Here is a 27711-nt window from a genome sequence, read left to right as displayed (position 1 = left end):
ATGCAGTGAAGTAGTGGCAGCACCATGAAACGTTTGTCCGAAGTCCAGAAAGTTTGCGTACCTCTCCTGCTCTTACTGTACATGGTAATCTAGTTTGAAGTGCTCTAAGACACAGTTTAGGTATTAGAAAGTGGAACACAAGTATCTTTATCTGTATTGTGTGATCGAAGAGATGGCATTTGAAGTACTTGGGAACAGACCTGTTATGGTTTGTAGAGAGTACTGACACCCACCCCCTTTGGAGCTCACTTCCTCACCACTTTGCATAAGCAGCTCTAAAAGATTAATAGCCTATGTCTAAGTGTATCTGGTGTCTCCTCAAGAGCACAGCTTGCTATAATATAAAATCTTTACTGACATTTTGAGTGCACACCCCTTTTTAGCAACTCGCCTCATCCAACGGAAGTGCTGGGCGTTGCCTATCCCGTTTATCTATGCTATAACTCTCCTGAGTCTCTGACTCCCTCTGCAGTAGTCTGACTCCCTCTGCAGTTTTGCTAGAGCTAACTGTCTTAGTGACAGCGGAGGGGGTGACCCTGTCGGCCACCCATGCGCATGCTTTCCACTCTGTGTGGAATCTTAGCCTCGATTCAAGGCCGAATCGAGGCTATATACTTAGTTCTCTATTGCAGAAGGCAGTCTAAATCCAGAAGAGGCTCTCATCTACCTCTATGACAGTTGTATGATCAGGATGTCTTACCTTGGATCTGTACAGGCTATAGGAAGTGTATGGTGCCTCTTTAAGAGGCACCATACACTTCCCATGCCATAGCCTGTACTCAAACTGCTACTTGCAAAGACAATCCGGCTATAAGAGTCTTTCTTGGACCATCCTAGACGTAGACATAGATGAGAGCCTCTTCTGTCTTAAAACTATAGTGTTCAAGCCTTCTAGACCAACGCAATATAGATGGCATAAGCCACAGCTTCACGATGGAGATAAAGTAGGCCTCAGTATGGAACATTATTCATAGTAAACGTACTAATTTACAGTATAATTTACTAAGGTTTTACATTCGTAGTATACGATTACCCATAATTATTGTAATTTAAAGTGCATGTACACTATCACCCATGCAATGCAAGGCATGCAAGGTTGACTGACAAACCTCCACCTAATGATGAAGAAAGAAATCTCCTTGCCCTTCCGGCCAGGCTCGGAGGCATTGCTGCAGTTAACCCTACCAAGGACACTGAAGCGACCTATATGGCATCCTCAAATATCTCAGCCCCACTAAAGGACTAAGTAACACGTCATCTTACTCTTACAACATAATATCCACTCAACAAAATTTAACTGTAAACGACAGCCTCGATCCAAGGCCGAGTTTATAAGCTGTACTGTTCATAAACGTTTACAGTATAGTCCTTCAAACTGCTTTAGTATACTTTTAGACACACCACGTCGAACCGCCAAGACCCGAAAGTCCATTGTAAATGCCATACACTTATTTAAGTTATGCATTTCGCAAAAGCGAAAACTCGGCCTGGGATCAAGGCTAGCAAACAACCTGAAACACACCCTAACTGAGCAGCGGAAAAGGAAAGAGGAGCTTCAAACTGGCTAACCACACTATATACCCATTGAAGAATTTGGATTCACTCTACAAAAAGTGCGTTTCACAATGCTTTGGCCCTGAGATATGGCTGGAACCAGATCGTACTCCCTCAAACTGCTCGTGTGGAAGCTCCTTCTCAGTGGAACATGCTCTCTCGTGCCCGAAAGGTGGAACCCCTATCATCCAACACAATGAAATCAGGAACCTTACTGCAAATTTACTAACAAAAGTGTGCCATAAAGTTAGCAACGAGCCAGATCGATCTGCAACCTGTCACAGGAGAAACGTTTCAGGGAGGCTCTGCCATCTACACAAGATGGGGCAAGACTAGATGTTAATTGCCATGAACGGATTCTGGGGAGGTAGGCACGAAAGAACCTTCTGTGACGTGATAGTGTTTAACCCACATGCTCGCTCAAACAGAAACACTAATCTCACCTCTTGCTATATCCGAACACGAAAGACTGAAGAAGAACGCTTATATACGAACAAAGAGTCAGGTAGGTAGAGCATGTCTCGTTCACACCCCTGGTTTTCTCAGCAACAGGTGGACTCGGAACTGAGGTAATTACCTTTTATAAGTGCCTCACCTGTCTCCTGGCATCCAAGAAAGATGATCCATATATAATCGAACCATTGTCGCCTCACCTTCTGAGATCATCAATTCGCTGCATCAGGGGAGCACGCTCGCACCCGGGATGCTTCCTTAGATCTCTTGTAGACCTAATGAGTGCCGAATGTGGCCTCATTGGCTGTAACTAACTGGAACCTCACAATTAGTGTGATCTATTATTTTATTTATATAATTATTTTTTGTACATGTATTGAACTGCACTATAAATATAATCCTTTGTAGTTTAAAAAAACCCATGCAATACGTACCACGCCGTACTTTAATGCGGCCTGGAATCGAGGCTAGCAGCTTCTATCCATTTTTTTAACGTGCATGAAATAATTCATGAATGTCACAACGGGTACATTGTAAAAGAAAAAAGAATATAGTTGAGTTAGATTGTACCTGCCCTTTGTGTACGGCCAGGTCAATTGAGTCAGTATTGACGGTATTGGCTTGTATTAAAGCAAAGGTAGATTGGGAGCCTCGGATTTACATCACGGCAGATCTTATACATGTAGGAGTGAAAAATTCAGTCTACATCTCATCCAGTGGAGGGTGGAACCGTATGGCCTTCCTTGCTTCTCGGATAGTAGAGAAGCCAACTTCTTGTAGACAATGGTTGCAACTGGGCCAACTCCTCCAGCAGCAGAGAAAACCAGTGGGGTAAACGAGCCGTGTTCTATCTCTAATGCGCTCATAATAACATCTCTTTTTCTCTAACTCATTCTTCCGATAGCATTGGAAGCTTCTATCTATGTATATGTCACTACGCAATACATGTACCAGCAAAAAGTACATGTGAAAGTACATACATCTTATATATAGTAGTTATATAGCTCTGCACTAGAACGTTAGCTATTGGTATAGCTGCAAGAGTGAGAAGAGAGTACACGGACGTCGTCGCCTTCAGGGAGTGGCGGCAACACCTATCTAAGAAGAGAGCTTCGAGTATGCCACAGAAGTAGCCAATGCTCAAGTGAAAGCCAGGAATGATGTCCGCCAATCAAATCGCGAACATTATATAAACATATACAGCAGACACCCTGAAACAATCCCTTTATACCACTCTACGAAGATCTATATGGACCTATAGCACAAGAGAAAGGCGCTTCTAATCGGCTCACTTCCCTCGATCCATATCCAAGAATTTGGATTTGACTTACACAAAGGAGCTTTTCGAGATTCCCTCTCGCTTCGCTACAGTTGGCAACTACCAGGAGTCCCTTCATCTTGTGCATGCGGTAAACAATTCTCAGTCGATCACGGTGGTTTCACTATCACCAGGCACAACTTGATGAAATAAGAGATTTGACGGCCAACCGACTCACTGAAATTTGCAGTGACGTCTGCATAGAGCCTGAAGTACAACCTGTAAGTGGTGAAGAACTAATCTGGCTGTCATCAAACGTCCAAGACGGTGCCAGATTAGACATTGCTTGCAACAGTTTTTGGGGTGGGCGCTTTGAACGTACCTATCTGGATGTACGAGTGTTTACTCCCCACGCAAGATCGAACCAACACACCAACTATTACAGGAAGCATGAACTTGAAAAGAAGAGACAATATGAATGTGTCAAAGATATCAAACACGCCTCATTCACTTCTAGTAAAGTTGGAGAACTAAGTCATGAGATGTATACCTTCCAATTCATGGTGACATTCTCCTGAGCAAGTTCAAATGCCTTTAATTTACGCAATATAGTCATGCATGACTAACTATATATACATGTAGATAGATGTACATAAATGCATGATGGGCTGCATGCAATCGACCAGTATTTTGTATAATGTATATATAGGCCCTGCATGGGGAGGGGAGTATAGGAACTCCTTCAGTGTAGATATATCCCGGGAGGGAGGTGTGCATCAACTATATGGCAGGAGCATTATAGTAATTATTCAACTAGAAAACATTTGCAATGTGACCGAATAATTGCTAGGATTGGCTGGTCAGGGGAAACAACAAAAAGCGTGGAAACAAGTGAAGATATCAGACAAGAGTATAACTCCAATCCGATACAATGTCATTCTACTATGTATGTTTTTTGACATAATTATGGACTATATATACGTAACATGAGTAAGTGTTGAAATGCTTTTAAGACCCGATCTCCTTTACACAATAGTCATGCATGCATGATCAACTAGATGCATATGAATGCATGATTGGCTGCAGTCAATCAGTCATGCATGCATGCAGTGTACTGAATCAATTATAGGTAAATGAGCTCTGCATGTGCATTTTGCCTGCAGGCTTAGACACGTCCACTTTGCTTGCACCTATCTCAAGAATGCTTTTATCTTTACTACACTATGTACATACAATTATTATAGTGACTTGACATTTGAGAAGCAGACTTAATATGACGAGTGATGCAAGCTGCGCTGTGCATGCTCGCCATGTTTTGCTTTGGAAACCTCCATAACGGAGAACTATGCCGAGAACAGCCTTTTGGCCATTATATAGAGAGGCGGTCTTTGTTGAATTGCCAATCACAATGCATGCTCTGCATGAGTCAATCCCTGCTGCAAATGAATCCTGCATGGAGCATTGCTAACTGCTTCTCTATATCTATACAAGCTAGGTTGCATGTATATAGGGAGGGGAAAACCATCTCATGCAGCAATAATTCCCTGCTAATTCTGTGTGGCTGTTTGTTCTGAGGTTTTGTCCATTGCTAAAGTTGATGGGGACTAATAAAGCTACTTTTATATGCATGGGGTAGAGAAGTGGCCGCTCTTGAAGGTTAATTGCTTTACATTGAAGTCATTGTAGTTTCAATCCGGACCTGAGCTAGCTCTTGGCCGTTTTATAGCGTATGGGTGCTCATCGGGTGTGGTTGTTAATGAAAGTTCCACACATGCACTCATGCATATAAGAGTGCATGCACGTGGTCCAGCTATCTGATAGTTATGAATGATATTCACATGTATAGACATGGGTTTTGACAACAGCTGCTAATCAATAGGTGTTTGAACTTTCATGCCACCTGCACCATGGATACGATATCTTAACAGCTCCTAATTGCTTCATGCTAATCATGTTTCATGCTACCTTCACCATGGATACAATATTTTAGTGTGTATTGGATTTTACCCTCATGCCTGAGTAGCTGCACGAGTTTTGACATGCACCGTATTAAAAGCGTTGCAATTTACAGTATATACCAAATACAATGAATACAATGAATGCACACATGCATGCACTCATTCATGCATATAGGAATATTTACGGGGAAAAAAATCCAATAATTTGGCGCATGCGCAAGCAGTCGATAGCAGGCCTTCTTTCAAAGGCCGGTGAAGGAGGCTAGTACGAACCTCGAGCTCTCCGAACTAAGAGTCACAATCAAATACTATAACAATGTTAGTGCTGTTGGAAAGATGAAACGAACTCATTTACTGCTAATAGCTAGGTAGTCATGCAGTTTCTGTCTCAATTAACTTGAAGAGTATCAATTAACAGTGTGTATGCAGAGCAATAATGGTGAACGTATGCATGTGCTGTTTGGAATGAGGGATGACACAAACTCAATTAATTTACTGTAAATAGGATAATTTCTCAGTCAGTTCCAATTACACTGATCTCGTACACAAGCACGTACACAGCTTGTTTTACAATCATTGGCTAAATGCATAAAGTGCCACGTCACCAGTTGACCAGTTGGTAGCCATAAGAATAGACAGTTTCCTTAACAAACAGTTTTATGCAAATTTCAACCATTCACTTCCTCCTCTTGACCCAAATTCCTTTAAACAACCAACAAGAGACTTACCTGAGAACTTACGCTGCACAGAAGATGAAGTATTCAACCTGTTATCAAATCTAGACACCACAAAAGCAAATGGTCCTGATGGAATCTCCGCCAAAATGCTAAAGGCTACTGCTGAAACGATCACCCCAAGTATAACAATGCTTTTCAATATATTATCGATAAAAAACTGTGAACTGCCATACGACTGGAAATTGGCTCATGTCACTCCAATACCCAAATCAAACGACAAGTCTGATCCCTTAAACTATCGCCCTATATCGCTACTCTCCATCCTTGTAAAGCTCCTGGAAAAACATATGTATAGTAAAATCTTAGAACAGCTAAAAGATATATCTTTCCTCTCGAATAAACAATGGGGTTTCACTAAAGGAAAATCCACCACAGGTGCGCTGCTTACGGCAGTGCACAATTGGCACAAACTGCTTGAAGATGGTCAGAGTGTATGTGCAGTCTTTTTTGATTTCAAAAAAGCATTTGACAAGGTTCCTCACTCGATATTGATGAGTAAGCTAACCAATCTGAACCTAGATCCCCACCTGGTATCTTGGGTAGCAAGCTACCTCAGGAATAGATCACAATATGTCATAATAAATGGAAAGTCATCAAATATCTCGGAGGTTGTGTCAGGAGTTCCCCAGGGTTCGGTGCTGGGACCTCTTCTTTTCCTAATCTATATAAATGACATCGATCTACATCAAAATGAAGGAAGTCTCTTGCTCTATGCTGATGATCTTCTTCTTTACCATCCTATTCAATCTCCTGAAGATTATATAAAATTGCAAGGAGATATTGATCAACTCCAAGCATGGTCTGAAAGAAATGTACTCTTGTTTAACCAAAGCAAGTGTAAATACATGACTATATCAAGAACATTCAGCCCACCACTTCCCAACATGTGTCTCAATATCAGTGGACGTCCCCTACTTAAAGTTTACCACTACAAGTACCTTGGCGTGTGGATCTCTCACGACCTCTCATGGTCAAAACACATAGAAGAAATGTGCAGAAATGCCTGCAAGCAGGTTGGTATAATTTACCAACAGTTCTATGGCCACTCGTCACGAGAATGTTTAAGACAACTCTACATCTCCCTTGTGAGATCAAAACTGGAATATGCTGCCCCTGTTTGGGATCCACACCAAAAAACAAATTCTCACAAAATAGAAAAAGTACAAAAGTTTGCCCTTAAAATCTGCACAAAACTTTGGAATATGGACTACGACTCCCTATTAGATACTGTGGACCTACCGTCCCTTTCTACAAGAAGATTGTACCTGAAGCTATCATACCTTTACCAGGTAATAAATGGTAACATTAAATTCCCTGATCCACCACTGGAAAGAAGAGTATGCCCTCTCAATCTAAGAAGCACAAAAAATATACAGTTTGAAAGACCAATTTGCAGAACAAATGCATTAATATATACAGGGCACACATTAGGTTAGCGTGATATGCTACTAGTGTATCCATGCATTTTGCAGAATTATTATAAAAAAAAAAAATTAAAAAAAACAGTGAAAGCATGTACCACGAAATTTATACCATAGATAGTAGAGGGAAGGGATTGGAAACACAGGGATTTCACGCGGCCCATGCGTGTCGTACCGGAAATAGACAGGAAATAGACAGGAAGTTAATTTAATTGGGGCCAAAAGAGAGTGAACAGCTAGCTGTCTCTGGCCCACAGTAGCTACTAGCTACTACATACATAGATCTGAACTAGTTTCTTTGGTTGCTGTACATCAGAATGAGACTTTTCTCGGTTGCATTGAAGAATTACACATCCTATTATAAAGACCTTAACAAACCTTCAAAGAACAAGACATGCGCACCCACAAAAAAAAGTATAGTACTAGGCGCTAGGCACAGCTCATGACCATAATTATAGACTGCATACTTATATTTCTTAACATTATGATATACACAATCACAAAGGATGCATGGAGAAATGATGATGTTTACAAACATAAAACATAATTTTTGTAAGTCTGACGACGTTTAGGTAGTGGTCATCTGGTCACTACACAGCTTTTGCACGACCAATCGTAATGAATAACAGTGTCCCTTCCCTCTGTCATTGCCATGCCAAACTTTTCCAAAGGGTCTTGGCAGATCCTCAGATGTTCTGAGTACCCTGGGAAAGCAATTTACGGGTAAGTTTGAATTAGCATATTTCCAAAACTATACAGGTTAGCAAGGAAAAACTTTTCTCAAGGCACATCGGGATCCTTAGGCAATATGTAGACCTGAACAATAGTGATGTACAATGTATTGTTAACCAGCAACTCCCCCGCAAACAAATGTACTTACGAATTCTTCTTTTCACACTTTTATGTTAATATTAAAAAATAAACAGCCTAATTCTCAACTTAGCTATGCCTAAGGCATATTTCAATGCTTCCTCTACACTGTGATCACTCTCAAGCAACCATGGCTACTTCCTAGCTCAAGATATCCCCCCACAAAGTTTCATACCTTCAAATTCCCAGCTAAATAGATGTAAAATAGTGCTACATGGACCTCTGATGATCAAATAAATTAGGTAAATGATGTAAACCATACATTTACTATGGATAATGTACATACATACTAGCTCTGCCAGTGCTTACTGGAGTTTTCTTCAGTTTCTTCTCTTTTGTCTTTGCAGCTGTCTCGCAATCAATCGCAATCAATACTTGCGGAATGCAACACGCATGGTGTCAGAATTCTCTAGGGCAATACATTGGTCACCTGAGATGTTTCCAATCCCTCCCCTCTACTATCTATGTTTATACCCTATATAGTTATCGCTATAGGCATATTCACGAAAATTAAATCATTTAGTCTTTCCGCGAAACTTTATAGTTTACTCCATAATTATTTTTTATTAGATCTATAATTATACCTGCTGCCAGTGGCGTATAATTCAGATATAGAAAGTAATTTCTCAATGGGAGGGGCTCTGCATGAGTGGAAAAAGAGTAAGGCTATATATATACTATATAGTGCAGCTTGGATAAGTCATCTCTAATTAATAGCCTATATAGATATATGGGAAAGCTCTATAGATCTATAGAACTAAATCTACTACATACTATAAAAAAAAAACTGGCTTACATGCATGGTTATCTGTTAGCATGGCCAGCTAATTATGGTTCTCACTTCCGGACAGTGTTAGTATACAGAACATGGTTTTGCGATATAATAGTGAAACTGAGTGGAAAGTTCATTGCTAAGCATTTAATAGACAAGTGCGTATCTGCTCATACCCATGCAACGTATCAAGAAGAGCTGGATCGCATCAAAGTTGCTATTGCAGATGAAGGAAAGAAGAGACACACACTCCAAAACCTTGACTGCTTTGTACTGGACAATTCCTTAAGAGAAAGCATTGTAGGCCGATTACACGGTCTCACCATCGAGAACAAATGGAAAATCTACAATGAAGTGAAGAGATGTGGCTTTAAAAACATCATAGTTGCGTCTGTCTCACACATGACACGAGTTGATGACACGTTCATCAAACAGCTGATGGAAAATGGTGAAGATCCGAGCACACTCTATGCATTCTCTGAAGTCATAGAAGGAATTTCTAAAGGGATGATCGACAGGGAAACCATACCAGTTGGTCTGGCTAAGATGAAAAAACATGGACTGAAAAACCCAATCATCGAATTCGATCTTGCCGACAAATCTATCGATTGGGAGTCCTGTTCAGTGCAAGATATTTGCAAGCTGATCATGAAATGGATCGAATGGTCTCGTACTAATCTTTCAAAGGCTTCCAAAATTTTCGTCAACTTTAGGGATTTCCCTATGGCAATGACTGAAGTACCAGAACGTGTACTCGCTGCAGTTGACTACTTTGCATCCCTACCACAGGAGAAACGATTGCTGGGTATTATTTTTGAGGAACCTACTGGAGACTACTTACCAGAAGAAATTGGGGCATGGACGACAGCTGTACGAAAACTAATGAATGCCAGGAAGTGGAATAACGGACTTTTGCTGGTTCACGTGCATAAGAAGTGGGGGCTGGCTGAGACTGTGCAACTTGAGTGCTTATGCAGTGGAGCTGATGGTATTTGGGCCAGTGTAGCTGAAGAGGGAGCAGGCAATGGCCATGCTTGCTCATCCATCACTCTGATGAATCTAATTCGAATGGGGAACAAAAAAGTACTTGAGCGATATAACTGCACCTATCTGCGAAAAGCTGCAATATCTGTTACGAATAGCACTAACGGTAGTGACCCTCACCCCAAGCAGGTGGTATACGGGGAGAGAGCTTTAGATATGAGCTTTGATTTTGGTGGCATCGCTGGGGGTCGTGAACTCAGTGTTGTTAAGGATGGCTCTAATGTTGGATAGCTATCATAAATAAAACTGATGAAACTTTGTAGTAATGTGTATGTCTAGACTATTGACTAGTAATTAACCAACCATGCAATGCCAGTCTGAGGTTTCCATATCAATTTTTGTCAAAATTAATGTGTGTAAAGACTACATTACATTATCTGTAATTGATCTGATTGGCTAAAAACAGTAGATTGTACACTTTTTTCTATTCATCACCATTAAGTCTCAAAAGTGCAGCTTGACAATGTATATATACGGTAGCTTTTTCTAATCTGAAAAGTATAGAGTTTTCAGCCTCATAATCAGCGATCGGATGATGCACTCGCAATATATACGCTCGAGCATTACTAGCATTACTGTATAATCCTCGTGCATACATTAAAACACTTACTGCTAGCTACAAGTGTGATATATTATATACTTATTGCACCATCAATCCATATATATATATTATATAAGCATCAACATTTTCTATAGCTTACATATGATCAGATTACCTCAATCACTATTCTGGCTTTATATAGCCTCATTCCCGGCCCGAACTTTTAAAAAAATTGACGTGGAAATGAAGCTACTTTGCCTCATACAATTAGAGGCCTTGCGATTGCTTGTTATACTTGTGCTATTAATCCCATGCATAATTATTGGCTCATAATTATAACCAAAAATTGTAACTGTAAACTCCGCGCTCTTTAAGCCATAAAGACATGCTTAAAAAGATACATCAGTAAATATGGTTGCTATATGCATCATGCAAGTCCTATATGCATGCATGTAACTGCATGGCACTGAATAACACCATAGCAATACAGAGTGGTGCTTAGAATGCAGGCTGAAACAAGAAGAAACTACTCTATTAACAGTTTGCTCCATCCCTCATTCCAAACAGCACCATGCATGCATATATGCATGTAACCTGATACTATTGCTCTGCATGAGAACTCTAGCAAAAACTTGGATAGCCGAAAATCAGTAATTATAGTGTACAGTTACGGCCAATCATCGAAGCATCGAAAACACTTTAGCAATCGCTTTACACTTTCTGTTGAGGTCCCATGTCGGTCCAGTCTGCTCTACACCTCTGCACTCCACCATCACAAGGCTTCATTCTTCTTCTTGTAGTGTTGCAGTCAATTCTTTAGGTTCTCAGTTTACTTGTCAGTGTTCTTTCCAAGATGCGCGCGTTTCACAAGCTCTGCTAACAGTGAAGTTTATACTGTTGAAGCTATGTTTTTTGTCAACTGGTATCTCTCACAGCACTCTGCTCACAGCAGCTCTCCAGCTCCGTCCAGCATGAGGAAATTATCAATAATTATTTATACTGTACATAGATACATGAAGATAGTCTTCTCAATGGGTAAAGATCGTTAATAAACATAGCTACAAGTACAGATTTGGAAGCCCCAAACCATAGATAGTAGACTATCTATGGTTTGGGGCTTCCAAATCTGTACTTGTACCATAGATAGTGTAGTAAGAGGGATTGGAAACGGGATCACGTGGGCTTATCAATGCAATGTAATGAACTTGGGGTCTTGTGGACAATCCAGGCTGCGCGTAACGCAGCTATAAGCGCTAAATCACGCCCGTCCAGAGATACAAAGACAAGGTTTTCTCCTGTTCTAGGACAAAGGTAAAGCACTAAAACTAGTAGCAGTATTTATTAGAGCCTCTCTTACCATGTAGATACTTATTATTTATTGGGACCTTATTTACCAGTCCTATATCAGAAATTGGCGGCATTTTCAAACTGGAATGACTTTCTGTACCTATATCTTTTTTGTTATACAAGCAATATTAAAGATTGATGATGTTGTTGATAGAGAATTAGGTAAGGAATGAAATGGTGTTGAGTTGGCCCTGCTAAGTACTAAGAAAAGTTCACAACATGGTGATAAAATGACAAATTGACCTAAATTTATGTCCACTTTTCCGTACCTCTCTTTGGCATATAATTTGTCATGAGTATTTCTAAATGCCTTTATATTATAGTGAGTGCTGTATATTGTGCAATAGACACCTTCATTTGACTGAACAAAGCCTTATTTTGGCAGTAGCTGTGATGTTTAGTCTACATGTATAATTACAAATTGACGTATGTACATGTATATACTGGTCATACGTTATTATGTTACTACCGTCTTGTTTACTTGCCCATGGGTGATATATACTATAGGGTTGGAGAATGAATACCTGGACGACTGGGACACTGGGAAAAATCGGTTTCTAGCCGTAAGGAGCTAAGTGCACTGGCTGCAACAAGATGCTGTAGTGATGCCACAAGGACTGAGTTCACAGTCAGGTACGTATATATACAATGTGTATTGTAAACTTAAAACTCCCCTCGCCCCTTTGCAGTCAAATCATTCATTGACATGGTATAGGAGACCTGTTCATCCTCCCTGATGCAAGTGCCTTTCTGAGTGAGCAAATCGGCTAGAACCCTCTCGAAGTGTTTAACTACATTTCTATTTGATGCACATAATTATTTTTTTACGTGTGATCAAACAACCATAATTATAATTATGTATCGAATCAACTATATACACTAAGAGTATAAGAGTGTGAATACACAATACGCTAAAGTGATAGCTATTAAATTGTATTTCCCTTGTAAATCATCCATTCATAGCTACAACTTTGTTGCTCAAAGTCAGTGCAGTTACATGATGCTGGCACTGCTAAATATCTTGAATCCTTCGTCTTCACAAACAGAGGCTTAGTGGCTTCTCTTGATCTCAGTAGAGTGTTTCTCTGTATTAAAAGGGACAAATATTAAAATGGACAAGCAAGCTAGCTATACAAATGTAGACTGGTATTTTGGACTTGTACCTTCGATGCTCATCACTGCTCTTTAGCTCTAGCTCTTATCAAGGTCTCATGTGCTGTCTGTCTGCTCTGTAATCTGTGCTGCCATCCCAAAGTGATGTGAAGAAACTATTATTAGCTTCCGGTGCAGTGAATTAACTTCCTGCGCAGCCTGGACTGGCCGACAATCGCGGTCCGTTTCCAATCCCTCTTACTACACTATCTATGCTTGTACTATCTATGCCCAAACCTTTCAAAATTGCGTGTAAAAAATTTTTTTATTATAAGCGCGTACGTTACATGTAACTTACGCATGCGTTATGAATTGCAAATTCGCTAAAATTCGCTATAATTAGTTAGAATTCGTAGGGTGTGTTGTGGTTAAATTTAATTTCTGTTCTTGATGAGTGATTTTTTTCCTGCCCACACCGTACCCACTGAGCAGCACATGGCCTTGTTGTGAGTTGTTTGAATCATGGAGAGTGTTCTATCAGACGGTGAGCAGTACACACACACACTATTACATACTGGCTACATAGACTATAAACCTGGGGTACTAATTATTAATTGTAACACTCAATCATTCACTTGATTTAGATGTATCTTTATTTGAAACAGATCTACCGTCTATTTATAAAGGTGCCACATAAAATATTTACGCTGGTAAAGGTGGCCGTATTAGAGGTTGGAAAAGCTGTTTTTTACCTCCAATTAGAAGGCGGCTTTCTAGAGAAATGCCATCTATAGATTTCTATTTGCTCGATTGGGGAGTCTTCGTTAACGTATGCATCCTCATCAGCACACAGCCTCAACTGCCTCAAAACTAATTTTCCACCTCTGAATATACCAGCATAAATATTTTTATGTGGCGCCTTAAATAGAGCTTACACGGTAGTTGAGTGTGATCCATGTTTCGGAGTTATTTTTCCCCACACTAATTTCCCCAGCTTCCCTGAAGCCTCTGGTCCGAGAGGACTTTGACCCCAAGTCATTTGCGGCCCAGACCATGCAGTCGCAGATGGTGGGGGAGATGATCGGGAAATTGGCCGAGGGAATCGGATCACTAGACAAAGAGCTGTATTCTCAAGTGGTGACTAACTATGAAGACCTTCTGTCCCAGGCCACGGGGATAGAGGCGTTGCAGAGTGAGTGTGTGTGTGTGTGTGTGTGTGTGTGTGTGTGTGTGTGTGTGTGTGTGTGTGTGTGTGTGTGTGTGTGTGTGTGTGTGTGTGTGTGTGTGTGTGTGTGTGTGTGTGTGTGTGTGTGTGTGTGTGTGTGTGTGTGTGTGTTTGGGGGGGAGGGAACGTCTGGTCACTATTGCAGCAATTCCGTGGCCCCTGCCAGAATGTTGGCAGTGCCAATCAGATTTGTCTACGTAGATAGTGGGCGGTAACACCCGTATATTTTCCTATTATAGCATAAAATGAACATGAAAAGAAGGATTATAGAAATATAGCAAGGGTAATTTTAGTGTTGAACCATACCTGGCTGCAGGAACTCGGTTACAAGAAGCTCAGACCAAGCAAGAGCTATAGCTAGCTGCGAATGAAAATGTGTATTTGGTTAATTAACAAATATCTTGCACGTGACTACATTCCTCAGTGCCATGGAATTGCTGCAATAGTGACCAGACGTTCCCTCTAGGACAAGTCTGCTTGCGAGATTAGTGGGTGGGTGGGGGGAGGGGGTGTGAGGGAGAGAATGGATAGTTTAAGAACATTGATATCAGAACAGCCATAATATACATGTACAGATGTCATCAGTGAGCCCTGTTAATACTGGTACAGTTCTCTGTATAACTGTGATGACTATAACCAGTGATTTTTGAGGCTTGCTTTAGGATCATTGCTTCTACCCCCCCCCCCCACACACACCCCACACAAACACACACACACACCCACAGGTGTGCTCAAAATGATGCAGACTCGGATAGAGTCACTGAGAAGTGCAGTGGACAGAATCAGCTCCAAAGTTATTGATCCCTATCAGAAGATTGTCACCAGGACTGCTCAACTAGCTAGGCTACAGGTATGAGACGTTGTCCTCATTGCATTGTGTGGGGTCATTTGAGCAGATTTTGGAGGCTTGTAGCAAATGTTGGAAAAACGTTGATTGATTTCAAAAGGCTGCTCAATTTAGCTATATCTAGCTACAGGTTTGAGGTTGTGTTGTTGCTGTGTGTACCAGGTCACTTGAGTAGTGGGATTTTGGGTGCTTGTCTTTTACAGTGGAACCCTTAACTGGGACTCACTCAAATATTACACCAAGGCACTCCCTAACTCGATAAACCTTGTAACCTACCTCCCCTCCCTCCCACACACACACATCCACCCACACACAGGCTGCATGTGACCTACTGCGTAAGGTGATACGAATGCTCTACCTGATCAAGAGGCTACGCTCACAGATGCAGGGAGGCACAAGAGAAATCACTAAAGTTGCTCAAACCTTCTCCGAAATTGGTGAGTTTTTCCAAAACTAAGCATCTTAGCTACTGCTACCCAATAGCTTGTGTAGGTGTGTTACCCAAATGTTGGTACAAGTCAATCCAAATTACCATGCAATCAGCCGTTTCAATAATTATGCCTCGAGGCGTAGCCATACGAGGGATACGGTAAAGCTGAAGCTGACTGTGTGTGTGTGTGTGTGTGTGTGTGTCTGTTCCCAACTGTAACTGCTCAACGGTTGCAATGCGACGAAAAATAACAGCTTCTATAGGCTTCTAGCCACGTTCTCTTGGATTTTGATTCGTGGATTAGCAAACTAAAGCTTCTTTCTCAAGTTATGGCTAGTTTGACTCCCATTGAAGGCTGTTGCAGTCTCTTCAGAATCTTTCATAGCATCATCTGTTCGCACAAACTTTCTATTCAACACATGAGTTAGCCTTGCACTAAAGCGCTAGCTTTTTATTAGCTACAAGAGTCAGAAAAGATCTGTTAAAACAGCTAGCTATAGTGTAGCCATTGTGAACTTGATCTCTTTGGACACACCCTTTAATTATTCCTGTGGATGCAAGCGCATGCGTGCTCCTCCCCACATGTTGGTGGCAGATTCAACTTACTTCATGTTCTTTTTCTTGAGGTCCTGGTATACAGGTAAGCCACAAAACAAATGATACAATATAGATAACAATAGATTCATGTGCACAAGTCTGGTAACAATAGATACATGTACACAAGTCTTTTCTTTTCAGTATTAATATAGATAGATACACACTTTCTGCTTGTTTATATACTATATTATTGTCTGTGCTATACTACTGTCTGTGCTTAAATTCTCTCTTACTCTGTGCCTTTGACAAACTCACAGTATATACTATTAACTGTGGACACCCCTTTCTTGTGAAACAATCAAAGCACATTCATTGCAAATTATTTACCTCTTCTATAACACTCTAATACTTTTGAGCGAAAGCAAAAACATGGCGAGAGGCATTAGCAAGCGCACGCTTGCAACACTCGTTAGACCAGTGAAGCTTGTTTCCACATCGATTTTGGTAATTTTCTTCATTGCTTCTATATATCAATCTGTGATATTAGTATTAGCTGGAGGTTGTTTTAGCTGGAAATGTGATAACATTCTGGTCATAATACCACCATCTTCCCAGGCTCTGCATTCTGGTCATAATACCACCATCTTCCCAGGCTCTGCATTTAAATCCTTCGTTGGACTTACATGTACGTAGCCTTATCTTGGACAGATTCACTAACATTCTTGTGTTGGAATGTTCGTTGAAGCCGTTAAATTTCCCACCACACAATCACCACAAATGTTGGAAACACGGCTACACTATAAAAGGGCTCCAGTTAGCTGTTTAAGTATCGCTTCTGGCCTTTTGGCTAAGATCAAGTAGAAATAACTGTTCTTCGAAGTGTAAAAGCTTCGACGGGGCTATTGCCCCACGCTTTTACTTCAATTTTTGCAAACCGGGATGTGGACCGAAGCTTGCTTCACCCTTCCCACGGGTTGCCATGGCGTTGCACTACTGCCAACGGTGGCCCTCCCCTCTGGGGAAATATCAATAAAAACAAAATCTCCACTCTCACACTTTTCTGAAATCACAAGCATTACCTTGTTGACACAGACGTTTACAGAAATGCTCTTTTTCATTAATTGGTTCACTGATATTGAATTTTCTGTCCATTGTACAGACCAGTTGACAAGTGATGGAGACCTTGCTGGAGTGGGTGTGGTCGAGGATGAGAGGGCGTGGCTAGGACGAGCACGTAGGGAGGTGGAGTCTCAGGGCAAGAGGATGTTACTACAAGGACTCGAATTACTAGTAAGAATCTGGTCCAATCGTTGTGTTGTGTTTTTCCAATATTATTATTATAAGGCATTTTACATAAATGTACATTTTAGTGCTCGCGTCGAGAGACAATTTTCATATAATGTGTCCTACATAATTATTCTGTTTCTCATTCCGTTGCAGTAGCCGTTCATTGACATGGTATAATCATTGTTAGGCTATCACGGAATCTATTGTGCCTAAATCCACCATTTTATCAGTTTGTGTATCTTCCCCCCCCCCTCCCAGAACCCGACCCAGGTGGGTGTGTCCCTACAAGTGTTCTACAACCTGGGGCAACTGTCTCCGTCACTCAGCTCAGTGCTTGCTGGGTTCAGAGAAGCTCTGCAACACGAGAGCCAGACTGCATTAGACCCAGCTACTCTCACTCAAGGGCTGGAGGGTGAGGGTGTGTGTGTGGGGGTATGAGGGTACTGGGGTACGGAGGTTTGAGGGTAAATTTTAAGATACAAGCCAAAATGTGTGGATACACAGTTTTGTAACTGTCATGCGTTGTCATGTCACATGACTATACTGCAGGTGGTGGTCCCGGTCGCTCCACCCTCCCCACCCTCGGCAGTGCTGCCACTTGGAAGGCTTCCCTTTGGACGAGGCTGGAGAGACTCGTGAACGAAATCATCAAGATATACAAACAGGTGGGTGTGGGTAGGATAGTTTCTTAGGGATAATCTCCCCTCCCAATCACTGCTCATTTTCTGCTCAGTTCAGCATTAATTTTAGTGTCGTGTTTTAGTAAGAAACTATGAGCTACTGTATAGCTAGAAATTTCTGCGGCCCAAAAATTCTGCGAATAGCTGTAAAAAGACTTTCTGCGAATTAAACTTTCAACTGTTAAATTAGGCGTGGTTAATAAGCATTCCTGGTAACGATATAGATTTGCTAGGATACAAATAATAATGTTCCCATCTCTAGTTAGCCTAGGATCTATACATCATGTGCATTCGATACCTTTGGGAACATTCTACGCCTGAAGGATATCACTCCCATAGTTACATATTCCCCAAGCTCAAAGCCAGTGTGTCTACTAGACCTGTACCGTTATGTCATGTGACTACGTTCCTAGACCTGTACCATTATGTCATGTGACTACGTCCCTCTCTCACAGGTCCACCAGCTACACGTGGTACTGATCAAGAAGAGAGACCCTCTCACTCAGTCTTCCTTCCTGGACACCATTAGCCAGGTACGAGGAGAATACACTGTGTCTACTGTGTGTCTACTGTGTGCGCATGTCTAGTCAATCTAGGGACCTAAACTATTACTCACTATAATGCAATTTTTATTCTGAAGTATTCTGCCATAATTATGTCAACCACAGAGAGCTTACCCATGGTGTGTGTGTATAGTCACAGCTTCCTGTTTATTACCGTATGCCGAGGTTTGCGCAAGCGCAAGCGAAGTATACGGTAGTGTGTTTGTGTGTGTGTGTGTAGACTGCTATACAGAGCTCTGCAAGTAAGAGCTTCTAGTAACGTTTTCTTGAATATCAATTTGTGGATTTGCAAAATAAAGCTTTGTTCTCGAGTTATGGCTAGTTTTGCTTGTACTTTGGCGGCCATTGCAGTCTCTTCAGACTCTTGCATAGCAAAGTCTGTTGATCAATATAACTTAGCTATTCTACCTAGTGGGTAGCTGTGCACTAGTACGTTAGCTATTAGTAGCTGCAGTGAGAAGAAGCAGCATGCAGCCATTAATTACGGAGTTTAAACTTTTGGCATCCTTTTTAGTTATTACCCGAGGTGCGCGTGGGCGGCCACGGGTATAGTAGTCGTTTGGTTTGTCTGTTTGTAATTTCAGGGTTTGCTCACCTGGCTGCCACAGCACTGCGTTTATAGCATGGATAGCCTTCACACAGTCAGTTATTAGTTTTAACAATGGTAGATTTCGATGTTAGAGCTTTGTTGTCGAATAAAAGCGAGATAAGAAGCTTGAACTGCACGTTGGCAGCTAGCTAGCGGCCTTTATTCGAGACACTCTCCGTATTTACAGCTGAAGTGATCCTGTACCAAAAACAGTGGAAAAGGGTCACTACAATAGAAAGCTAGAATTGTAACTTGTTTGTTGTCTGTAGCTAGCTGACTCTGGAATCGGGATTCTTGAGTCATACTTCTCTGAGACTCCAGGCTTCTTTGCTGTGATCCTAGACTAGGACCTAGTTCACCTCAAGTACCACTAAAACTCTGTTCTCAGCATGCCTCCAATCTGATTTAGTTTTACTGCTCCTGAGTTGCTGCTAGACAGCTCAGTCATACATCACTACATGCACTGCATTATATCACTCTTCTGGTTTCTTTATAATCATGTCACCAGCCAAGGGTTTGCACTTCAGTCTATCACGGTAGGATAATTTCTCACTCGTTTACACCGGACCCCCCCCCCCCCACAGAGCCCAGTCCACCACCCCCTCACTCACTTTCTGATTACCCCCCACACATTCACATGCACCCCACAGAGCCCAGTCCACCACCCCCTCACTCAAACTCTCCACACATTCACATACCCCTACAGAGCCCAGTCCACCACCCCCTCACTCACTTCTGATAACCCTTCACACATTCACATGCCCCCCACAGAGCCCAGTCCACCACCCCCTCACTCACTTCTGATAACCCTCCACACATTCACATGCCCCCCACAGAGCCCAGTCCACCACCCCCTCACTCACTTCTGATAACCCCCACACATTCACATGCCCCCACAGAGCCCAGTCCACTACCCCCTCACTCACTTCTGATAACCCCCACACATCCACATGCCCCCCACAGAACCCAGTCCACCACCCCTCACTCACTTCTGATAACCCCCGCACATTCACATGCCCCCCACAGAGCCCAGTCCACCACCCCCTCACTCACTTCTGATAACCCCCGCACATTCACATGCCCCCCACAGAGCCCAGTCCACCACCTCCTCACTCACTTCTGGGAGGCAGTAGCTGAAGACCTTGCCGTTGAGTTTGCAGCAGCTGCTCAAGGTAAGGCCTTAGGGGGGGCTCAAGGTAGGGGGGGCTCAGTGACTGACAGTAGATAGTCCGTCCCTCTACGCCTTAGGGGGCTCAAGATAGGGGGGCTCAAGGTAGGGGGAGCTCAAGGTAGGGGGAGCTCAAGGTAGGGGGCTCAAGGTAGGGGGGCTCAAGGTAGGGGGCTCAAGGTAGGGGAGCTCAAGGTAGGGGGGCTCAAGGTAGGGAGCTCAAGGTAGGGGGGGGGGCTCAAGGTAAGAGGGGGTGCTCTGTTTTAGTTGGTGTGATTCTCATTAATAGTACGCTGATACTGATAGATTTGTGGTGATACTCTTCCCTAGCAAGCTTTGCTGTTGACATACAATTAGTATACCAAGCAACCGAGTGAGTGGGATAATCTCCACATTGTCATTACATGCACACTCAGTTTTTGTTCTTAGTCTTTTACATAAATAACATTTATAATTACTCTCCACAGCATCGTGCTTACACCCACACACACACAACCCGCCCCCACAGCCTCCACTCACCTCCGACAGACGTTTGAGAGTGACTATCCCAAACTGGTGCGAGTGTTCTCAGACCTCCTCTCTCAACTGGAGGTGCTGGCAGTGACTGACAGTAGACAGTCCCTCTACGTTCAACCAGCCCTTGCACACGACAAGTCACACGAGAGGTGAGGGTCACCATAGTCATGTCTGGTTAGTATTCTACAGCAGTTTTTAGTTTTGCTCAAGATTGAAAGTGTGGCTGTGTAGCGTGTGTAGTTCTACTCTGTAATAGCATGTTGGATGTAAAATGGACCCCATTTAATAGTAGACATCCCACCACCCCCCCCCCCCCCCCCCCCACTCACTCACACATGCCTCTCACCCTTAGCTCCAGGACAGGAAGTTGGGTCGTTGCCCTGTTTCTGTGAAACTTAATTAACAGAACTAAGTTTTGCCCATTATACCGCAGAGGTGGATTTTGTTGAGGGTTGTATTAATTGTACACATATTATACTTTTCATTATAACAACCTGAGCTTTAGGCCATCACCATAATCATAGCTCTGGTAGTTGCTCTTCAGAGGAAGTCTGCTAATAGAACGATGTGTCATGAAACCTACTACAGTACAGCTGCATGTAGTAGAGCATATCTCTGTAACTCACCTAACCCCTCCCCCCTACAGCTCCAGTTACGAGGCTGCTCTACTAAAAGCCCTCTCACCATTTGAGAAGGCATACATCTCGCGGTCACAAGGTCGTCTCCTGGACTCTGTGAACCAGCTGTTTGGCCCCACCTCTCGAGGGGGCCTGCCGAGGGAAGAGGAGGTGCTCAGAGCCGTCAAGACATTCTCCAGGTGAGGGGGCGGGGGTAGTAGGTGGTGAGGAGGCTGGATGTACTGATAATGGAAGTTTAAGATCAGTGTTGATTGACTCGAATTACGTACGCATGAGTCAATTATTACTCATGGCCTAGGGACTTAGTTGATTAATTTTCGTAAGTATGCTTTAAAGGAAGCCGTCTAACACTATTTGACTCTCACCACCCACACACACACACACACACACACACACACACACACACACACACACACACACATGCACACGCACACACACAGTGAGCTAGCTACAGCCGGTGGTAGCGGTCCCTTAGCAACCATCATCTCTAAGAACGTGGACAAGGCCATTCGACTGTTCAGCATGAAGTGTGACGAAATGGTTGCCACAGGGAAAGAAGCCCTTCAAATATCCGGCCCTCCCAACTACGCCCAGCTGAAGAACATCTCAGTCGTCAACACTCTGCACCTCTTCCAGACCATTGTCAATCAGGTAAGATATTGTGAGGTGTATATACATGTATTATATGGAGTACATGCACTCCTGGTATTATGTAATGCATGTATCGGATTTCCTTGGTTACTAAATAAGCTCCTTTGTTGTTTAAGCGTCGTGTGTTTAGTAGCCGAAAGGAAATAAACGCCCTGGCGATTAGTTGATGATAATTATATAGTATTGTACTGTACGTCTAGGTAATGTGTGTTTGTGTATTTAGTGTCTCCTCAGTATATGTTTATCTGTGAGATATCATAGCGTAGGTGGAGTATTCACTTTCAATGCCAAGAACGCATTCTTTAGATTATGATTTATCATCAAGTACAGGTTGTTGATCTATTGTTACTTATTGTCCATGCATACAGCAAGTGTTGGCCCTGTCCAGTCTACGCCAGGTATCTCGCTCAATCATCACCGGCAGTGTGGGGGGTATCCAGAGTGCTCTGCAGGGGGTCCTGGAGCCCTTTGTGGGGGAGGTGGGCACCACACTCGGACGTATGGTGGAGAGTATGCACTCTGAGAGCTATGCAGGGTGGGTGGTCACACTTCAATGCACACGTGTGTTGGCGGGTTGATATGGTTACTGATCGAGCTTCATGTTGTGTGGCAACATAGCCTAAGGTTTTGTTGCTACACTGTACCTATAATAATAATTATGCTTGCTACTGGTTCAGTTTGTCGTTAGTGTATAGTGTTATTGTATCATTAGTGCTGAAGTGCTATGACAGCTAGTGTATAATCAATTCTGGATTATGAATCTAAATGTGCTGTGATGTTGTTTCAGTGAAGTGTGATTGTTTGCATCAGGACCCAATTAACTTTTACTTTATCAATGTGTAGTGAAGTGAGACAAGAGCTCATGACAGGCACTCCCGATGCTCCTTGCTCCGGATTCATGAGGGAAATGCAGGTGTGGGGTGTGTGTGGGGGCAGTCATGGGGGGTGTGTGTGGGGGCAGTCATGGGGGGGGTGTGGGGGCGGTCATGGGGGGGTGTGGATGTGGGGGCGTAAGTATTATTGAAGATTAGCTTGTGTTTGATTGGTTCTTAAGTTAAATAACTATACATGTATATAGCTGTACATGTTACGTTTTCTTTGTTCCTCAGTCCTTCACTGGTCGAATCCATACCCAACATTTGAGCAAGTTTCATTGCAAAGAAGAGCTCTCTCAGCAGTGAGTGTTGTCATGGTAGTCCTTTAGTTGTATAATACAGCCGTTCCAAAATCTCCATAGCATGTGTTTGGCCAAGACCACCCTCTATAATACAGCTATGTTAATGGGCCCCAACACTGTACAAAATGAAGTGTACTGAGCACACTAAAATGGTCACATATAGCACACTTTACAGTGAAAGTCTCCATAGCATGTGTTTAGACCTGTGTATAGCATGCAGGCCACCCTCTATAATACAGGTGGGACCTAAAGTCTACCTACATGTACTTATTACAGCCAGGGGTGATTGACCGCTAGACAGACTTCGCTGTACGAGGTTTTGTTAGTTGCTTTAAAGCATGGATGCATGGACTGTACATGCACTGTGACTTGGTGCTAGCTCTAGTAGTGCCTTTGGCTGTACTCATGTGCTGAACATTTTTCTTGCGACAATATTTTCTTATTGCTGTGTTGAAATAGCGTTCAAAGGTCATGTAACTGCAGACTACAGAGTGTGTGTGAGGGTGTACTGGAGACGTATGTGTGTCATGTGTGTTTGCTCCGCCCACTGGAGGAGGCGGGTAAAATGAAAGTGACGACGGACATGGCACAGATCGAACTAGCGTTGGCCCCGTTTTGTCAGAGACTGTCTGGCTTAGGACTGCCATACAGGAAACTGAGAGCTCTCAGGTAAGTAGTGTGTGCTGTGTGCTGTGTGCTGTGTGCTGTGTAGCTATTGACTAGTGGACTCTTAGGGAGCAGCAGCTTTGTCCCCTTTAGGCTGTCCTTTGTTAGGGTGTTTCTTCTCAGTTATAGATAGATAGATAGATAATATCTATCTATCTATCAAGCAGAAAGTGTATATTGTACACTTTCTACTTGCTTAGATACTATACTGTCTGTGCTATACTACGTACTGTCTGTGCTTATACTGTTTGTGCTTATACTGTCTGTGCTTATACTGTCTGTGCTTATACTGTCTGTGCTTAAATTCTCTCTTACTCTGCATGTGCCTTTGACAAAGGTTTGCTCCCAATAAAACTGTGCTAAAAAAATTCCCCTTATACATTGTAAGTGGAAACGTGTTATCTGTTACTGGGAAGTTGCTCTTTTTGGAGTTAAAAACTTTATAAATTTTCGTATACATGTACATTGTAAGAAGTCGCTCTGTTAGAGCTTTATTACTGAGAGGGGAGCTTCCACTGTACACAATTGCACGTGTGACACATTGTATTGTACAATTGCATGTGTGACACATTGTTGTGAATGTAGCATATTAAAGTTAATAGTGTGGGGTCCCCATGCAGGCGTCTGTTGTTTGCTTCACCCGATCAGTTGCTGAGTGAGGAGGGTGGTATCGTGGGGGAGCCCCTCCCACACAGCCTCGTACTCAACTTTCTCTTTTCTGGAGCACCCTCAGAGCTCAAGTCTCCACACCAGGTATGTACAGGTACATGTAGGTGGGTGTGTGGGTTATGCAGTTTAGAATTGTGTTGAGTTTTGATAATCACCACGGCTACACTTGCAGGAAGTGATGATCACTTTACACGATAATTGCAAATGCCAATAATTATTAGCTAATTTTCTCACCCCTCCCACACATTACACTCCGCCCCCACGTCTGTAGGTTCAGGGATGGTCTGAGAAGGAGTACTGTGACTGGATGGAGAGTCATTGCTCTGAGAGTGAGAGGCTGCCTTTCATTCAGTGAGTACAGCCATCAGTGTACTGGGTAAACTAGAGCTCTAGTTTTGATAGGGTTGACTATAGTGTAATGTTTATTTCGTGTATTATTTTGTATTTTGCTGGTGAAAAACCTTTGCAAATGAGCCAAATCAGCAGAGAATGTGACCCTTTACGATCAAATATTGTGTTTTGGCAATTAAGGATTGTGTGTCATACCAGTACCATTTGCGATTGCAAAGTGATCAACACTCGCAAAGTTTGATGCTCACAAAACATTCTAGTAATACAGTAATTTGTATATCTATTAGAATGTGTATTATGTTTTAACAAGAGTGCACTCCTGGTTTTAACAATGTGTTTGCTTAGTCACGATTAGTAATTACGATCTACATTGAACCTTGCATATTATTATACATGTATGATATACTGCTTATTGTAGGGCAACATTGGACGCCTACGCTAACCGTATGAAGTCACAAGACCACACCCACACCACTCCCGTATACTCAATCATGGTGGAACTACTCAGGAGAGGATTTGAAGCACTCTAGTAATAATACTATATAATTATGCAGAATGATATTTCTGAATTTATAGCTTATTAAAGATCTATATATTATAGCAAAGTATTTTTACTTTATAATAATTATAGCATGATCTCTTGTGAAAAAAACTTGTTAAAGGGATAGTTGTTATAATCATAGTTGGCACACTAATTATTGGGATTATTGTGATTGTTGTCTACCACACAATTAATTAAACCTGGTTTGGGTTTTTGCGAGGCTTGAGGAGTTTCATCTAGATAATAAAATGATCTTGAAACTGTATGACATACTATATGTAGACACCAACTGTTATACTAACAGCCAGTCATAAAGTATGCAATAAAAGACGTATATACTCCAGACCTGTGGATCATTATAATTATCGTCTGACAAATTACACAATGATCTACTTGTGCAGCGGTCTTACTAGAACAGCCAGTAGTTTTAGAACGTCCAAGATTCGACTGGGTAGGTTTTTTGCATCACCAGAAGAAAGTGTCTTTAAAGACTCTCATAGATGGTTTTACTTCATGTTCTTGGACGTCTAACACTTCCAACCACTCTACTATAATACAGCCATTCCAAAGTCTCCATAGCATGTGGAGTTGCTGTTCGACTGTGTATCAGCCACTTAGAGCGGCCCCCCCCCCCCACGATATTTGTTGCTCGGTCACCCTATAGTCTGGCCACTCCCTCCCATACTTCTTATAATTATGGTCGGGTGAACTTGCAATGAACAGTTCGTGCAGACACCCCAAGATTTTCTTGGGGTGTGAAACCTCTTGTCAAGTGCCTTGTGGGCCGTTGTGGCCTGTTGTGTAAACTGTTACGTAAGCTATTGCATCACGAAAAAATAGCTAGATATGGGCCTCTACTGCTGTTTGTGTGCGAATGAGTCTCTGGACAACCGAAGGCGAAAGAAGCTCAATGGTCATAGCTGTTCTGAAGCAAGAGAAGTACTTGTGCAGCTCCTTCCAGTACCTCTGCATTGCATCCCTGAAACTAGTGCTAGTGACAGTATATTGTGTCACCAGTGCGAGAAACAACTGAAGAATGTCCATGCTCAACAAGAAAAGCTATGCAAGGTAAAGAAGGAAGCAACAGAGCTAATAAATGGTCTGCTTTCAAGACATGCAGAAGATAACTTAACCACCACCGCCAAAAAGAAGTAGAGTTATGCAGGAACCCCCCACACCACCCATTCCATTATCTGTTTCAGTACCAACCATTCCACCAGTGTCAGCAGCAACCATTCCACCGGTGTACGTGTCAGCAGCAACCATTAAAATAAGAACCATAAGAAATATTGTCTCGGAAAGGAGGGGAGGCAATTAAAGTAGGATCGTCTATACATAACCTTCTACTGACAATGTAAAATGTTTCTGTTGTAGAGGTAGCAGTAAGTGCGTGAACACCGACATTGTCTGGAATGAGGCTCCTTAAATCTCCAATCTCGCGACTCGAAAATCATCTCCCCAGGTTTTAACACAATGGGCTTCATCAACTACTACTGCAACGAGATTCTTTATATACGGTGGTGACAGAAGCATATTTCGAAAAATACCCTTCGCTAATATGCTCTCTGGGGAGATGAACACCAACTGAGCTTCTCCTTTCAGTACTCTGTTAATAGCACTACGGTCTGTCTGAGCTTCTCCAACGTATTCCACTGTCAATCCTCCAGCTGCATACTTTTTTTGTTGATCCATCATCAGCGAAGTGAGAGGACTAATACAAAGTACAATGCTTCCAGATGTTCCTGCAAAACAGAAAAAGGCGTATATATAGGTACACTCATACAGCAATTTTAGTTCACCTTTCAATTGGTCAAAGGCCATAGGTAATGCAGCAAAGATTACTGACTTTCCATAGCCGGTTGGCAGTGACACAAATGTGTCCTTTCCTCCAATGATTGAATACATTGCTTTCATTTGCTCTGGCTTTAAATAATGGATCCCAATTGCTCTAGCACTCTCAATTATCACGTCTTGCATCTTCATGTGTCTTTCCATAGTCTTGCACTATAATTATGTACTAAATCTTGAAAGTCATAAACTAAATGTTCCACACTGATTTTTGGCCACACCTGTACCCATTCAGTGATTGCATGAATTTCACCACACAGTGGGTAACACCCACCACTACA

At 42.3% G+C, this 27711-nt stretch overlaps 2 protein-coding genes, 2 long non-coding RNA genes and 1 other non-coding gene across 5 annotated transcripts; 4 read left to right on the top strand and 1 right to left on the bottom strand.

The window, feature by feature from the left end:
• Positions 1-9047: 9047 nt before the first annotated feature.
• LOC135348149 (uncharacterized) lies at positions 9048-10424 on the top strand. The gene has a single exon (XM_064546327.1). The coding sequence runs from the start codon at positions 9048-9050 to the stop codon at positions 10296-10298; it is 1251 nt and encodes a 416-aa protein (XP_064402397.1). The 3' UTR covers positions 10299-10424.
• Positions 10425-11758: 1334 nt separating this feature from the next.
• On the top strand, positions 11759-12782 carry LOC135348006 (uncharacterized). The gene is made up of 3 exons (XR_010398597.1): positions 11759-11919; positions 12463-12588; positions 12645-12782. It is a non-coding gene; the product is annotated as an uncharacterized LOC135348006 (long non-coding RNA).
• Positions 12783-13445: 663 nt separating this feature from the next.
• LOC135347846 (conserved oligomeric Golgi complex subunit 5-like) lies at positions 13446-25706 on the top strand. The gene is made up of 19 exons (XM_064545939.1): positions 13446-13591; positions 14042-14239; positions 14998-15122; positions 15436-15556; positions 17246-17376; positions 17632-17785; positions 17923-18038; positions 18509-18586; positions 20296-20377; positions 20882-21038; positions 21536-21706; positions 21968-22178; positions 22547-22713; positions 23022-23091; positions 23288-23355; positions 23839-24024; positions 24642-24774; positions 24962-25041; positions 25460-25706. Exons 1-19 carry the CDS (start codon positions 13570-13572, stop codon positions 25569-25571), a joined length of 2382 nt encoding a protein of 793 aa, XP_064402009.1. The 5' UTR covers positions 13446-13569; the 3' UTR covers positions 25572-25706.
• LOC135348244 (U2 spliceosomal RNA) lies at positions 16915-17102 on the top strand. The gene has a single exon (XR_010398699.1). It is a non-coding gene; the product is annotated as a U2 spliceosomal RNA (small nuclear RNA).
• Positions 25707-26491: 785 nt separating the features above from the next.
• LOC135348019 (uncharacterized) lies at positions 26492-27524 on the bottom strand. Its single transcript, XR_010398619.1, has 2 exons — positions 27382-27524; positions 26492-27324 (listed from the first exon to the last, which is right to left on the bottom strand). It is a non-coding gene; the product is annotated as an uncharacterized LOC135348019 (long non-coding RNA).
• Between the last annotated feature and the right edge of the window lie 187 nt (positions 27525-27711).

The sequence above is a fragment of the Halichondria panicea genome, chromosome 14, assembly GCF_963675165.1.
Source record: "Halichondria panicea chromosome 14, odHalPani1.1, whole genome shotgun sequence".
Taxonomy (NCBI): domain Eukaryota; kingdom Metazoa; phylum Porifera; class Demospongiae; order Suberitida; family Halichondriidae; genus Halichondria; species Halichondria panicea.
Note: the sequence above shows the minus strand (reverse complement) of the source record. Positions and strands in the feature narration are given on the sequence as shown.